Source organism: Physeter macrocephalus, chromosome 6 (genome assembly GCF_002837175.3).
Source record: "Physeter macrocephalus isolate SW-GA chromosome 6, ASM283717v5, whole genome shotgun sequence".
In the NCBI taxonomy this organism is placed as follows: Eukaryota; Metazoa; Chordata; class Mammalia; order Artiodactyla; family Physeteridae; genus Physeter; species Physeter macrocephalus.
Window position 1 is genome coordinate 63,917,814 of NC_041219.1, and position 16,976 is coordinate 63,934,789.

The window sequence follows — 16,976 nt, forward strand, 5'->3', positions numbered from 1 at the left end:
ATTTTTGTTTTGTTTTGTTTTTTTGCGGTACACAGGCCTCTCACTGTTGTGGCCTCTCCCGTTGCGGAGCACGGGCTCCGGACGCACAGGCTCAGCGGCCATGGCTCACGGGCCTAGCTGCTCCGCGGCATGTGGGATCTTCCCGGACTGGGACACGAACCCATGTCCTCTGCATCGGCAGGCGGACTGTCAACCACTCTGCCACCAGGGAAGCTCTGTTTATTTTTGTTTTTATTTCCATTTCTCTAGGAGGTGGGTCAAAAAGGATCGTGCTGTGATTTATGTCATAGAGTGTTCTGCCTATGTTTTCCTCTAAGATTTTATAGTGTCTGCCCTTACTTTTAGGTCTTTAATCCATTTTGAGTTTATTTTTGTGTATGGTGTTAGGGAGTGTTTAATTTCCTTCTTGTATTCCAGTTTTCCCAGCACCACTTATTAAAGAGGCTGTCTTTTCTCCATTGTATACTCTTGCCTCCTTTATCAAAGACAAGGTGACCATATGTGTGTGGGTTTATCTCTGGGCTTTCTATCCTGTTCCATTGATCTATATTTCTGGTTTTGTGCCAGTACCATACTGTCTTGATTACTGTATGTATTGAGGTGCTCCTGTGTTGGGTGCCTAAATATTTACAATTGTTATATCTTCTTCTTGGATTTAACCCATGATCATTATATGGTGTCCTTCTTTGTCTCTTGTAATAGCCTTTAATTTAAAGTCTATTTTGTCTGATATGAGAATTGCCCCTCCAGCTTTCTTTTGATTTCCATTTGCACAGAATATCTTTTTCCATCCCCTTACTTTCAGTCTGTATGTGTCCCTAGGTCTGAAGAGGTTCTCTTGTAGACAGCGTATGTAGAGGTCTTGTTTTTGTATCCATTCATCCAGTCTATGTCTTTTGGTTGGAGCTTTTAATCCATTTACATTTAAGGTAATTATCGATATGTATGTTCCTATTACTATTTTCTTAATTGTTTTGTTTGTTATTGTAGGTCTTTTTCTTCTCTTGTGTTTCCTGCCTAGAGAAGTTCCTTTAGCATTTGTTGTAAAGCTGGTTTGGTGGTGCTGAATTCTCTTAACTTTTGCATATTTGTAAAGATTTTTAATTTCTCTGTCAGATCTGAATGAGATCCTTGCTGGGTAGAGTAATCTTGGTTGTAGGTTTTTCTCTTTCATCACTTTAAATATGTCTTGTGACTCCCTTCTGGTTTGCAGAGTTTCTGCTGAAAAATCAGTTGTTAACCTTATGGGGATTCCCTTGTATGTTATTTGTTGCTTTTCCCTTGCTGCTTTCAATATTTTTTCTTTGTTTTTAATTTTTGATAGTTTGATTCATGTGTGTCTCGGCGTTTCTCTTTGGGTTTATCCTGTATGGTACTCTCTATGCTTCCTGGACTTGATTGACTATTTCCTTTCCCATATTAGGGAAGTTTTCCACTATAATCTATTCAAATATTTTCTAAGACCCTTTTTTTTTCTTTTTCTCTTCTTCTTCTGGGACCCTTATAATTCAAATGTTGGTGTGTTTAATGTTGTCCCAGAGGTCTCTCTGACTGTCCTCAATTCTTTTCATTCTTTTTTCTTTATTCTGCTCCCTGGCAGTTATTTCCACCATTTTTTCTTCCAGCTCGCTTATCCGTTCTTCTGCCTCAGTTATTCTGTTATTGATTCCTTCTAGAGTATTTTTAATATCAGTAATTGTGTCATTCATCACTGTTTATTTGCTCTTTAGTTCTTCTAGATCCTTTTTAAATGTTTCTTGTATTTTCTCCATTCTGTTTCTGAGATTTTGGATCATCTTTACTATCATTACTCTGAATTCTTTTTCAGTTAGCTTACCTATTTCATCTTCTTTTTTTTTTTTTTTTTTTTTTTGGTCTTGTAGGTTTTTACCTTGATCCTTTGTCTGTAACAAATTTTTGGCATTTCTTTTCTTTTTTTTTTCTTTTTTTTGATGTGTGGTGCTGTATTCCTGTCTTACTGGTTGTTTGGCCTGAGACGTCCAGCACTGGAGTTTGCAGGCAGTTGGATAGAGGTGGGTCTTGCTGCTGAGATGAGGACCTCCGGGAGGCCTCACTCCGATTGATATTCCCTGGGCTCTGAGGTTCTCCTTTTGGTCCAGCAGTTTAGACTCAGAGCTCCCACCACAGGAACTTGGGTCTGACCTCCAGCCTGGGAACCAAGATCCCGCAAGCAGGTTGCTGGGTGTTCCTCCTGTTCCCTTAGGTGTCCATGGTCCCCCACTGGTGCCTGGTAAGTGCCCTAGTTGTGAGGATACGTGAATTCCACATCCTCCTAGTGTGCCATCTTGACTCCCAGAATTAGCTTTTCTTTATATGTTTGGTAGAATTCCCCTGTGAAACCATCCAGTCCTGGGCTTTTGTTTGCTAGGAGTTTTGTTTTTTTTTTTAATTACAAATTCAATTTCACTACTAGTAATCAGTCTGTTCAGATTATCTCTTCCTTCCTGATTCATTTTTGGCAGGTTGTCACAGTAACCTTGCAAAGTGCTTACTGCTGTATCTTGCTGCTTGGCCTGTGTCATGGATTAGAGGTCACAATGCTAGGCTTCCAGTCCCAACACTGATCTAGATATGTGATCTTGGCTATTCTCTAGCTTTACTTTGTTGATCCGTTAAATAAGAGATTTGGACTAGATAACCTCTGAGGTCTTTTCCATCACTATAATTAAATATTATATGCTTCTTAGTGATGAGAGACTAAAGACATTCCTGCACTGATCTTTGCATGTAATCAGCTGACACTATAATTTAGGATGTCAGACTATCCTATGTTATTCCTGATTTGATTATGGTTAGAGGCTGATGTGTTTCTAGTGTACACAGTTACAATTGACATTGATGGGTATAAAGCAGTTCACGGGGCTTATTAAATCTAGCCTTAGAATTTGAATGTTCTGGGTTTCCTCCAGTGCTCATATAAACTATATATCATCCTAATTTTGAAATTTGAACTTCCTCAGCATCAGTAAAGGCTTCTGGGTTTCAGAGGCATATGTGATTTCACAAAGTGTCCCTGAATACGATGTTAGCCTCTGTGTCACATTCTGAAAGCCCAGCTCTAAATAAATCTTATTGGGTGTTTGGTTTGAAGGTGAACTCAAGCAAATCTATTATTGAAAATCTGGTTCCTGGTGCCCAGTACCAGGTTGTGATGTACCTAAGAAAAGGCCCTTTGATTGGACCACCTTCAGACCCTGTGACATTTGCTATTGGTAAGTTGCCAGCCACAAGTATAATACCTTTATCAGAGTACTATTTGGAGGGGTGCAATTTCTAAGCTCAAGTCATTATCATCATTTATGGGAGGTCCATACTTGTTCACCCAATATTCAACCTTCAGAGTAATTAATGATTACAATTGTATACCTGGAAGCCATCCTTAGCATCCATTACTTGGGAAAAAGAAAATCTCAGGCAAATATTTTTAGTTTTTAATGATTGTATCAGAAGAGTGAAAAAAGTAGTTATTAAGTAGCAGTGTGAAGCCATTGCTAAGATATTAAACATTCCTTCTTGACTTTCTTTTTTCACTCCCCTCCCTTCTTCTTAGTTCCAACTGGAATAAAGGATTTAATGCTCTATCCCTTGGGTCCTACAGCAGTGGTTTTGAGCTGGACCAGACCTTATTTAGGAGTGTTCAGAAAATATGTGGTTGAAATGTTTTATTTCAACCCTACAACAATGACATCAGAATGGACAACTTACTATGAAATAGCAGCGACTGTCTCCTTGACTGCATCAGTGGTAATCTTTCCTTAACCAGCTGTCACATTTTTCTGTGTCAACAGACATGCTTTCATGTACCAGATGTGTCTGAAAAACTTATTATGTATTATGTAAATTAGACCATTTTGTAAATACACACAGGTAGCTTGCCACTTTCAAGTCCGTTCTTCTGCCTCAGTTATTCTGTTATTGATTCCTTCTAGAGTATTTTTAATATCAGTAATTGTGTCATTCATCACTGTTTATTTGCTCTTTAGTTCTTCTAGATCCTTTTTAAATGTTTCTTGTATTTTCTCCATTCTGTTTCTGAGATTTTGGATCATCTTTACTATCATTACTCTTTTTGGCATTTCTTTTCTTTTTTTTTTCTTTTTTTTGATGTGTGGTGCTGTATTCCTGTCTTACTGGTTGTTTGGCCTGAGACGTCCAGCACTGGAGTTTGCAGGCAGTTGGATAGAGGTGGGTCTTGCTGCTGAGATGAGGACCTCCGGGAGGCCTCACTCCGATTGATATTCCCTGGGCTCTGAGGTTCTCCTTTTGGTCCAGCAGTTTAGACTCAGAGCTCCCACCACAGGAACTTGGGTCTGACCTCCAGCCTGGGAACCAAGATCCCGCAAGCAGGTTGCTGGGTGTTCCTCCTGTTCCCTTAGGTGTCCATGGTCCCCCACTGGTGCCTGGTAAGTGCCCTAGTTGTGAGGATACGTGAATTCCACATCCTCCTAGTGTGCCATCTTGACTCCCAGAATTAGCTTTTCTTTATATGTTTGGTAGAATTCCCCTGTGAAACCATCCAGTCCTGGGCTTTTGTTTGCTAGGAGTTTTGTTTTTTTTTTTAATTACAAATTCAATTTCACTACTAGTAATCAGTCTGTTCAGATTATCTCTTCCTTCCTGATTCATTTTTGGCAGGTTGTCACAGTAACCTTGCAAAGTGCTTACTGCTGTATCTTGCTGCTTGGCCTGTGTCATGGATTAGAGGTCACAATGCTAGGCTTCCAGTCCCAACACTGATCTAGATATGTGATCTTGGCTATTCTCTAGCTTTACTTTGTTGATCCGTTAAATAAGAGATTTGGACTAGATAACCTCTGAGGTCTTTTCCATCACTATAATTAAATATTATATGCTTCTTAGTGATGAGAGACTAAAGACATTCCTGCACTGATCTTTGCATGTAATCAGCTGACACTATAATTTAGGATGTCAGACTATCCTATGTTATTCCTGATTTGATTATGGTTAGAGGCTGATGTGTTTCTAGTGTACACAGTTACAATTGACATTGATGGGTATAAAGCAGTTCACGGGGCTTATTAAATCTAGCCTTAGAATTTGAATGTTCTGGGTTTCCTCCAGTGCTCATATAAACTATATATCATCCTAATTTTGAAATTTGAACTTCCTCAGCATCAGTAAAGGCTTCTGGGTTTCAGAGGCATATGTGATTTCACAAAGTGTCCCTGAATACGATGTTAGCCTCTGTGTCACATTCTGAAAGCCCAGCTCTAAATAAATCTTATTGGGTGTTTGGTTTGAAGGTGAACTCAAGCAAATCTATTATTGAAAATCTGGTTCCTGGTGCCCAGTACCAGGTTGTGATGTACCTAAGAAAAGGCCCTTTGATTGGACCACCTTCAGACCCTGTGACATTTGCTATTGGTAAGTTGCCAGCCACAAGTATAATACCTTTATCAGAGTACTATTTGGAGGGGTGCAATTTCTAAGCTCAAGTCATTATCATCATTTATGGGAGGTCCATACTTGTTCACCCAATATTCAACCTTCAGAGTAATTAATGATTACAATTGTATACCTGGAAGCCATCCTTAGCATCCATTACTTGGGAAAAAGAAAATCTCAGGCAAATATTTTTAGTTTTTAATGATTGTATCAGAAGAGTGAAAAAAGTAGTTATTAAGTAGCAGTGTGAAGCCATTGCTAAGATATTAAACATTCCTTCTTGACTTTCTTTTTTCACTCCCCTCCCTTCTTCTTAGTTCCAACTGGAATAAAGGATTTAATGCTCTATCCCTTGGGTCCTACAGCAGTGGTTTTGAGCTGGACCAGACCTTATTTAGGAGTGTTCAGAAAATATGTGGTTGAAATGTTTTATTTCAACCCTACAACAATGACATCAGAATGGACAACTTACTATGAAATAGCAGCGACTGTCTCCTTGACTGCATCAGTGGTAATCTTTCCTTAACCAGCTGTCACATTTTTCTGTGTCAACAGACATGCTTTCATGTACCAGATGTGTCTGAAAAACTTATTATGTATTATGTAAATTAGACCATTTTGTAAATACACACAGGTAGCTTGCCACTTTCAAGGTTTGGGGTTGTTTTTGCTTTCAATTTTTTTGTTGTTTTTTGAGAAAGAGAGAGAGAGAATTGTGTGAAACTAGCTTTCACTCTTAATTGAGTGTATTTGCTAATTCACATTTTAGTAGACCTACCAAGTGCTTATTGTTTCTCTCTGCTCCTAAGGAAAAAAACACAGGAGATTTCCTCTAGTCATTCAATAATTAGTTGACACTGCTTAACTCTATTGATGGCTCCTCTTGACATTGAAAAATCAGTTAAATACCAATAATGTCAGGCCCTTAGAGGATGTTCTTCAAGAGAGCAGGAAAAGATTGCTCTTTCTGAGACTAGAATAATTTTAAAAGTGCAGATTAGCTGCAGGTCACATACAAATTACACAATTGTCCTCTATCCAGTTGACAACTCTGGTGATTGCCACCCAATATGGTTGCATGTTTATGGTGCATGCTGGGAGAATATAAAGTTGTAAAAGGTTCTTTGCCTTAGAAATAGGAGGACACGTACGTACCGTGACTTACAAATAAATACTAACTCACTTGTGTAATATAACTTAGGAAACTGCAAAAGGAAACCAATACTGAATGTATTTGACTCTATATCTTTTGATCACTTTTTAAAATATATTATATTGCTGTACATCATTTTATTTACACATCGTCTCATTCCAAAAAGAATATTTTTAATGGAAAATGGGAAATACAAAAAGGCAAAAGGAAATTAAAAATTACTTTTTTCATAGCCTAAGAGAAGTACATAACTGTACTCCAAAAATATGATTTTCCCTCTTAGTCTTTTGTCTTCTTGCTTGTTTCAGAGGATAGCTCATCTGTTGCCAGCATGGTACTACAACTTTCGAGTTACCATGGTAACATGGGGAGACCCGGAACTGAGCTGCTGTGACAGTTCCACCGTAAGCTTCATAACAGGTGAGTGTGTGGGAAATGGTCCCATGAGGAGAGATCACTATTTTGAGGAAGTTCTGAGGGGACCCATCTCCAGAAATTGCTACTCATTCACCCAGGACCGACTGAGTATCAATTTCACAGAAGATGATATACTTGATTCTGAAAATTTATTATTTGTTTAAATAATAGCCTTTAAAAATTAAAATATAATTTGTATCCTGAGTTACTGTCCTTGATTTCTTTTTATCCTGAGTCACTGCCCTTGATTTATGCACCCCTGTTCAGAATTGATTAGAATCGAGATGTAGCAGGCAGAGCTTTCAGCTTTACACCACACTCAATTGATTTTATCCATTTTGATAATTGTATTTGGTAGAGTGCCTCCGTTTCCTTATTAATTAAGCCATTTTCAAAGTCACAGGCTGACTGCAGTACTGTCCATTGCAGGAATTAAAACAGACCCGGAGACACACAAACTTGGGTGTGTGAGTCACAGCTTTGCCACCTTCCACCTGTAAACTCGAGCAAGTTAATTCTTCTAAGCCTCAGTTTTTTTCAGGTGAAAAATAGGGATGATAATGGTATCTATAATCTGCTATTATTATCTATTGTTACTTCCCAATTAAATAAGCTACTTAGCAAAATACATGGCACAAAGTTTAAGTACTCAAAAAACTGTTAGTGTCGGATCCTCAGAGCCTAAAACTATGTAGATCACTATCATACGGCAGAGATAGCAGAGGTGGGCAGAGATAGCAACAAGAAGAGGAAATTCATCCGAGAAACAGTAACCCTCGTTGTCTGAACTAAGATTTTTTTCAAGAACTTTTGATGAGACTACAAAGCCACAATTAAAGTTATACTGAGAAAAGAAAAGAGAAAGATATTGTTTAGGTGAAGAATAATTTTGTCAAAATAATTTACTCACTGGACTTCTAGCTTTACCCTGTTGAGATTTATCAATTAAAAAAACAATGGAAAGAAATTAATCATGTGAATTCTTACACAATCAATTTACATAGTTCATCACTTTTGTTTACTGGCCAATATCCAGAGCTTCCTTTGTTCCAGATGTTAATAGTAATATTAAAGTAGAGAAGTGAAAGACTACCATAAAAAGAGAAAATACCAATTATTTGACAAGCCCTGTGTTAGCCTTTTTGACTATATTCATAATCACGTAATTATAATTAAACTTCATTGTATCAATAATTCATACACTTTACTGAGATTAACGCTCTGAGAATGCTCTTTCCTTCTCAGACAGAGCAGCTGTCTGGAAAAAGCCCAGACGTCACATCTGATCACTTGATTGAGCAGCCTTGACCCTGCTAATTTCCAGCTGTAGAACTTTGAGCAAATTATCTTAATGATCCTGGACTTGTATTTTCTCACTGGTAAAACTCAAAATATTGCCTAACAACTGGCTAATGAAACAAAGCTAAACGTAGGGAACTTGCTGTAGTGAGCCAGGACACTTTCTGGACAGAGTGTTCGTGGTGTCTCCCAAGGGGGACATCAGAAATGAAATATTAATAGGATTTGGAGTTCTGGACTCAAATGGTTTAGGTGTGCCTTTCTAAGTTGGGAACTACCTGGGAATGGGCAAAGATCATGAGATAAGAGTTTAGGTGGACAAAGCAAGTCTGGATATGTAAACTATGGTTAATAAGCAAGCTACTTGCCTAGGTGAGCAGTCTATTGTCTCCAATAAATTGATCTTTGGGAATTTCTTATTTTTTCCTGGGACCAACCACTAAGTCATGCTGACACTGGGGATCCACAGTGTTATCTAAGCGTATTGACACAGATGGTCTCAATTCTCACATCTATAAAATGGGCATAATAGGGTAGTGTGAGAATTAAATTATGTAATCTAAATCATTATTAAAATACATATGGTAGCTGCATTTTATTTTTATACCTGTATCTAAAACTAGTTGAAATTTTAGCTTTTGGTCGGGGAGGCTTTCTTCCCTCATTTCAATTTTAAAGCAAACAAAGACTTCATACTTTACTTTCATAGGTTTTCCAATTGTAATCCAAATTGCCAAATTGTGTGGGAATGGGAATAAAATATTTGAATAAGGTGCGATTTGTTAGAACCTCAAGTCTATTATCTTCGTTAGGCAGTTGGCAAGTCAAGTTCGTAATTAGGCTAGTGTACCAAATAATGTTTAATAAACAAATAGTGACATCTGGTGGCCTTTCAGCAATATGCTGGATTTGAAATCAACAACATGGAGTATAAAAATGTGAAGACTTCATACCTGTGAGCGAGAGATATATACTTCTGGCTTTGCAATTTTAAATATGTTCACTCAAATTAGAGCTTGAGAAAATATCCTTTGAAGAAATATACGGATAGGTTCTTGTATATAGTGAATTATGTAAAAATATGTTACGAGGCTATAACGAAACCAGGGTTATTTTCCTTTATTAGAATTTTCTGCAATATGATATGGGTTTGCGCTACTTATTATAGACATGTTGATATTTCAAGATTTTATTGTCAAACATATAGAAATGCTACTCATACTTAGCATGAAACAGAAATATGTTTTTTACTATTACACATCTCTTTAGTGAATAATTGTTATCTGAAAGCATTAGATAGTTGTGAATGTTTGTTATACGTATTAGTGCATGTGAAAGAAAATAAGTCTTTTTGATTTGTAGAAATTCTCCTCCAAACATTGGTTGGTTTGGGACTGTATCTTGGAATAGAACACTTGGCTATCTTCAAACCAACATTACATGGAATTTAAATTCAACTGTGTATTTGTTAAAATCTTCAGAATTATCAGTTACTTTAAAAAATAATTAAAGTGTGCTTTCAGAGCTTATGTATTATAAAGCTTGTGATGAACTCTCCTCTCCTATCGGAATTTTTTAAAATTTAAACGTGTAAAGTTATAAAATAAATTCATAGGGCTTCCCTAGTGGTGCAGTGGTTGAGAATCTGCCTGCCAATGCAGGGGACACGGGTTCGAGCTCTGGTCTGGGAAGATCCCACATGCCGCCGAGCAACTGGGCCCGTGAACCACAATTACTGAGCCTGCGCGTCTGGAGCCTGTGCTCCGCAACAAGAGAGGCTGCGATAGTGAGAGGCCCGCGCACCGCGATGAAGAGTGGCCCCCGCTTGCCACAACTAGAGAAAGCCCTCGCTCAGAAACGAAGACCCAACACAGCCAAAAATAAATAAATTTAAAAAAATAAATTCATAAACTCAGCGTCAGAGAGAATTTAGCTTTTTAAATTTAAAAATCTCTTCCTTCCCTCCCTAATACTTGCTTCAGCATCTTTTATTCAGAGCCTACCTTCCGCGAAACACTGCGCTAGACACTGTCAATGCCATTGTCTTGTTATCTTATGGACATAATATTTATTTTTCTGTTCCTCTACTCATTGATCCTACTGTTCTTTATTCCCGTAAACTTCTTTGCTGCCACAATAAAAAAGATTTATTTTTATAGGACCCCAGAGTTTCTAGTACTGCTTGGAAAATAAGTTCACCAGTGCCTAATAATATTAATTTATTGATCCAACAATAAATTAACCCCAAATTTGACCCAAGCATGTGAACATTTTTGGAATCTTGTAAATGAAATTTATATAAAAAAACCTTACTCTCCTCAGGTATAGGTCTAGCCGTCTTGGGTCTGAGCCATGCAAGGTAGCGTCCCACAAAACAAGCGCCCACCTCTTACCACCAAACTTCACTATATTACCGACAGGTCCAAGAGTCCCTAGGACCATCATGAGGTGTGAATTTTAATTCTCTAAATTAACTCTATATGGGATTTCATGCTCTGTTGATAAGTACTTTAATTATTCATAGTCTCTTATACTAAAGTGTAGTTCTTTCCTCCCTCATAGCCCCAGTTGCTCCAGAAATCACTTCTGTGGAATATTTCAACAGTCTGTTATACATCAGTTGGACATACGGGGATGACACTACTGACCTCTCGCATTCTAGAATGCTCCACTGGATGGTTGTTGCAGAAGGAAAGAAGAAAATTAAAAAGAGTGTATGTTTCTTTGATTCCCAGTATTGGGCGTCTGTTGAAAACCATGAAGCAAACATTTATTGAGACGTCGAAAAAATATTTGTATGCCAAGTGGCACTGTTTTTGGTTCTGGAGACAGGATAGTGAACAAAAATTCAATGCCTTCTTTCACAGAGCTTACCTTTTAATCTTTAGTAGTGAGTAGTAATCATTGTATCTATTGATTTCACCTGTGTTTAAAGTTATGCCTGAGCTTTTTCTTCAGGATACTAAACCTTTTCAAGAAAACCATAGTTATTTCATTATTTTCTCCATATATCCCCAACACCTAAATATTTGGACATGTTGGAAATACTAATTTCTTTTCTCCTGGTTTATTAAGCTTTTTGACATTATATTAGTTAGGGTACCAACTAAATGACTGTAATAATATTTTTCTTAAAGGCTGTGGATTAAAGAATATCAACACCTATGTCTCTCTCACGGTACCCAGCACTAACAGGGCACCTCGGCTGTGAGGGATCATCCAAGGGTCCAGATTCTTTCTATTTTTCTGCTGCATCTGTCACTATGTGTAGTCCTCATCTGTATAGGCCAAACTTCCTCATCTTTACAGCCATATTCCAGCCCACAGGAAGGGGAAAAGAGAGGACACAAAGGCCCAGCACATACAGGGTGTGAACAAAACTATAAGTTGCCCATGGTACCTCCTCTTACCCATGGTTGGAATGGGGTCACATGGTCCCCACTAGCTATAGAAGAAACTGGGAAATACAGTCTTTGGTTAAGAAAGCAGGTGTCCATAGACATGATTAGGTTTCTTCTGAGCTTCTCAGCTAAGGCTGAACAATGTTCCTATTAGTAAAACCAAGCAATTGCTTTTTCTAAAATTTGCTGTGAATATGAGGGGAAAAAATTCAGAGTAATACCCATTCCAAACAAAGGAATTAATCACAAAAATGTTCCTTTATGTATTGTGCCTATTTAGAGCTACCTTGCATTTGGCTCAGCTGAGAAATTTATATCATGTTCAGAGGAAATAATATATTCGTAAGGCTTAATCAACTGTAGATTGCGGCACAGAACAGAGAGGGACCATCTGTGATAGCCCTGTAGTTGTTCGGAATGGTATTCTAGTTCAAGGCCATTAGAAGCTTAAACCCTCCATTCTGATGATCTTGCAGGTAACACGCAATGTCATGACCACAATTCTCAGCCTGCCTGCGGGAGATATCTACAATATCTCCGTAACTGCTTGCACTGAAAGAGGAAGTAATACCTCCATGCTCCACCTTGTCAAGCTAGGTAAGAAAAGTACACAGGTGTGTGTGTGAAAATAATCATGCTGGGAGAACTAGTGTTTCTATCTCTTGGTTTAACATGGTCTTCGCAACTCAATGAAATAGAAAAAAAAATGGTTTGCTGTCTTTTATAAGTACAAAAGAGACAATACTATCAAAAGAGTACATTCAACTTATAAATTTCTGTGAGTGTAGTGTTTACTGTGCTGGAGAAAAGAGTGTTCATCATTCATAGTAAGGCTAGAGGAACCAACGAGTCTTAGAATTTTAGAGATGGATGGACCTTAGATATTATCTAGTGCCGTGTTCTCAACCCTATCATACACCAACCCCCTTTTATATAAATATTATGCAATGCCCTCATTAATATCTTAAATTGAAATTCATAGATAAAATAATCCACATGTTGATTTTTAAAATTTTATATAAATCCTAACTCTAATACAAAATCAAAATAAAAGAAAAATAATTTATAAAAAATAATATGGATTCCCTATGTATATGTTCAGGTACAGCTTTTAGCTATTCTAAAAGTCATAATGGGACTACCTGATGACTACATACAATGAAAACGAAAAAATGTGAGTTTGCAAGAAGCAACAGGATCAGTTCTTCCATACAGGAAGTATAAAAGTAAAGAAATGAATAAATCCATATTAATTAATGTATTATTATTAATTAGAAATAAATAATTAAAATAATTAAAAATAAAGCATAAGTACAGGTGGACCCTAGAATAAAACCTAGAGTTAGGATAAGTAATAAGAGACTAGACAAATTTGCCTGTGATGAAGGAAAGAGAGAAATTACCTTAGTTAAAGTAGAGATAACATGCTGAGAAAAATAATGAGCCGTGGATGAGGGAAAATGAGGAAACTATGATATTATTGCAAATGAGCTGGAACTTATTGTGTAGTGTCAAAATAATTATTTATATTATGAAAAACAACTTGGAAGTGACACTATATGACACAAACCACATCTTCTACATTCAACAATCTACCATGTATTAAAGTATATATTTAGTTTCTGGTACTTAAAAGGACCTCAGAAGTAATATCCTATAATCAGCAGCAGGCAAAAGAGGACAGACTGGCAAAAAGTTGGGTGGTAGACCTCTTGGGGCAGTATCAGTTTGAGAATGATGACCCCAAAATAAATGCAGTTCAATATGTAATTTTCACAGCAGAGATCTCATCATTTTTATAGTTGAAAATTTTAAATATATACATAACTAGACATCATGAAATCATTTCATGATCCATACAAATATTGAATCATGTTGTACACCTGAAACTAATACAATGTCGTGTGTCTATTATAATTCAATAAAAAATAAATGTATATGGCAATAAAAATATATTCAGAACATTTAGTTCAACTTACTGACATCACCGTTTCAGATATCTGCTAATTTATATTCTGTGTCTGTCTGTCTGTAAAAGTTTCAAATCATTTCTGTTATTACACATGTTCATATATGCAGCTATAAGTAAAGAACAATCCAGGGTGTTTTATTAGCAGCTTAAATACCAGGAGCAGCAGTGCTGACAGTGATGTACCTTTAGAAAACTCTTGGAAAATCCAGAACTAAACAAAACAATCTTTTCTTAGTTTATCCACTAGTTGTATTTCTCTATAATTCAACGCATAAGACACAAAGTCTTAAATCTTTTTTGTCTCTTATTTGCCACTGTAAAGACTAAACTCTTGCCCTGAAATCCTTTAGAATTAATTTGGTAATTGAAAATGCATGACGTACTAAATAGACACTATGGGCAGAAAAAGTAAATTATTGAGTAGGTTTTTTTTAACAGCATTAAAAAAATTTTTATTGTGTAGTTTATTTACACTGTTGTGTTAGTTTCAGGTGTACAGCAAAGTGATTCAGTTATACGTATACATATATTCATTCTTTTTCAGATTCTTTTCCCATATAGGTTATTACAGAATATTTACTAGTGTTCCCTGTGCTATACAGTAGGTCCTTGTTGGTTATCTATTTTATATATAGTAGCGTGTGAATGTTCATTCCAAGCTCCTAATTTATCCCTCCCCACTCCATGTTTCCCTCTGGTAACCATAAGTTTGTTTTCAAAATCTGTGACTCTGTTTCTGTTTTGTAAATAAGTTCATTTATATCATTTTTTAAAATTAGATTCCACATATAAGTGATATCATATGATATTTGTCTTTCTCTGACTTACTTCTCTTAGTATGATAATCTCTAGATCCATCCATGTGATTGCAAGAGACATTATTTTGTTTGACATTATAGCTGAGTAATATTCCACTGTATATATGTACCACATCTTCTTCGTCCATTCCTCTGTCAATGGACATTTAGGTTGCTTCCATGTCTTGGCCATTGTAAACAGTGCTGCAATGAACACTGGGGTGCATGTATCCTTTTGAATTATGATTTTCTCTGATATATACTCAGGAGTGGAATTGCTGGATTACATGGTAGCTCTATTTTAGATTTTTAAGGAACCTCCATACTGTTCTCCATATTGGCTACACCAATTTACATTCCCACCAACAGGGTAGGAGGGTTTCTTTCTCTCCACACCCTCTCCAGTATTTATTGTTTGTAGACTTTTTGATGATGGCCATTCTGACTGGTGTGAGGTGATACCTCATTGTAGTTTTGATTTGCGCTTTTCTGATAGTGATGTTGGGCATCTTTTCATGTGCTTTTTGGCCATCTGTATGTCTTCTTTAGAGAAGTGTCTGTTTAGATCTTCTGCCCATTTTTTGATTGGGTTGTTTGTTTTTTTGATATTGAGCTGCATGAGCTGTTTGTATATTTTGGAGATTAATCCCTGTGGGTTGCTTCATTTGCAACTATTTTCCCCCATTCTGTGGGTTGTCTTTCCCTTTTGTTTATGGTTTCCTTTACTGTGCAAAAGCTTTTAAGTTTAATTAGATCCCATTTGTTTATTTTTTTATGGTTTTTTTTTTTTTTTGTGGTACGCGGGCCTCCCTCTGCTGTGGCCCCTCCCGTTGCGGAGCACAGGCTCCGGACGCGCAGGCTCAGCGGCCATGGCTCGCGGGCCCAGCCGCTCCGCGGCATGTGGGATCCTCCCGGAACGGGGCACGAACCCCCCGCGTCCCCTGCATCGGCAGGCGGACTCTCAACCACTGCGCCACCAGGGAAGCCCCCATTTGTTTATTTTTGTTTTTCTGTTTTTTATCATTACTCTAGGAGGTGGACCAAAAAAAGATCTTGCTGTGATTTATGTGAAAGAGTGTTCGCCTATGTTTTCCCTCTAAGAGTTTGATAGTGTCTGGCCTTACATTTAGGTCTTTGATCCATTCTGAGTTTATTTTTGTATATGGTGTTGAATAGTTTTTGCAGAACATCTTAATTCCATTTGTGTCCTTCATGGCAACTTTCTTCAAAATTATTTTACTTAACCTTAAATTTTTTTCCAATATTAATTGCATGGTAAAGTACTTGTAATTATATTTGTAGTGGATTTATTCTGATGCAAAGTTAGAAATTCATGTGGAACGTGGGACATGGGACAGTTTTTCTCTTTGGCACTTTCTTGATTATTGCAGGACATCTAGTATTTCTGAGCCCTGCCCGCCGAAGTCTGGTTAACTTCCTCCGTTGTGACTACTAAAAACATTTCTGCAAATTTCCAAGCACCCTCAAGGGGGCGGTACTACTCCTACTGAGAATCATGAGTAGAGCTCTTTCATGCACTGCACACAATCTGCTTTTCCCTAGCAGTCTATACTTGAATTCCAGGAATGTGGAGATCACCAGCTTCCAACACTGCATGATCTATTTATTAAGACGAAAAAAAAAAAATTACCTGATTCCAACCATTAACTCTGATTTTGTTCTCTGTATGAATGTGAGTTCGAAACGTGTTTCCAGGTAACTGGAATTACTTGAAGATCATGCCTGTGTTCCCCCAGACTTTCTTTTCCCAAGCTTTACTAGCGTAAGTAACCATAAGTGTTTCTCGGGTTTCTAGATGCTTTCTCCAACTTATTTGGTTTGTTGGTCTCCCTTAAAGTACAAGTTCAGAAGTGGTCTTTACCAAAGTAGCATTCAGGGGCTTATTGTGTGTTTTGCTGTCATTTTTATGTGACATTATGGATGATCCATGAAGCCTCAGGAATATGGGTTAAAGTCATGAACTGGGACAATTACACTCAAACAAATAGGAATGTGAGTAAAAAACTGTCATAGTTTCCCAAACTTATCGTGAGGTTTTGAGTCCCCATGTCTCCCCATTAACAGACAGGACCGCCTAAACCAGTTTAGGAAGTTCCTTTGAGAGCTTCCCTGGTGGTGCAGTGGTTAAGAATCCGCCTGCCAATGCAGGGGACACGGGTTCGAGCCCTGGTCCGGGAAGATCCCACATGCTGCAGAGCAACTAAGCCTGTGCGCCACAGCTACTGAGCCTGCGCTCTAGAGCCCAAGAGCCACAACTACTGAGCCCGCAGCTTGCATGCCTAGAGCCTGCGCTTCGCAACAAGAGAAGCCACCACAATGAGAAGCCCGTGCACCGCAACGAAGAGTAGCCGTGCTTGCCGCAACTAGAGAAAGCCCGCGCCCAGCAACGGAGACCCAGCGCAGCCAATAAAAGAAATAAAAATAAATAAATGTTTTTTAAAAAGTTCCTTTGAACTTTTCAAATAGGGAAGACAAGTTCCCGCAGCAAT

The 16,976-nt window shown here is 37.7% G+C and overlaps 1 protein-coding gene across 1 annotated transcript in view; it reads left to right on the forward strand.

The window, feature by feature from the left end:
- Positions 1 to 16,976, forward strand: part of PTPRO (protein tyrosine phosphatase receptor type O) — a 234,863-nt gene that overhangs the window by 158,336 nt on the left and 59,551 nt on the right. Inside the window, exons 8-12 of the mRNA XM_028491495.2 lie at positions 3,113 to 3,233; positions 3,572 to 3,765; positions 6,889 to 7,000; positions 10,859 to 11,010; positions 12,174 to 12,294. Of these exons, the coding sequence (XP_028347296.2) occupies positions 3,113 to 3,233; positions 3,572 to 3,765; positions 6,889 to 7,000; positions 10,859 to 11,010; positions 12,174 to 12,294 (700 nt within the window). The remainder of the gene's footprint in view (positions 1 to 3,112; positions 3,234 to 3,571; positions 3,766 to 6,888; positions 7,001 to 10,858; positions 11,011 to 12,173; positions 12,295 to 16,976) is intronic.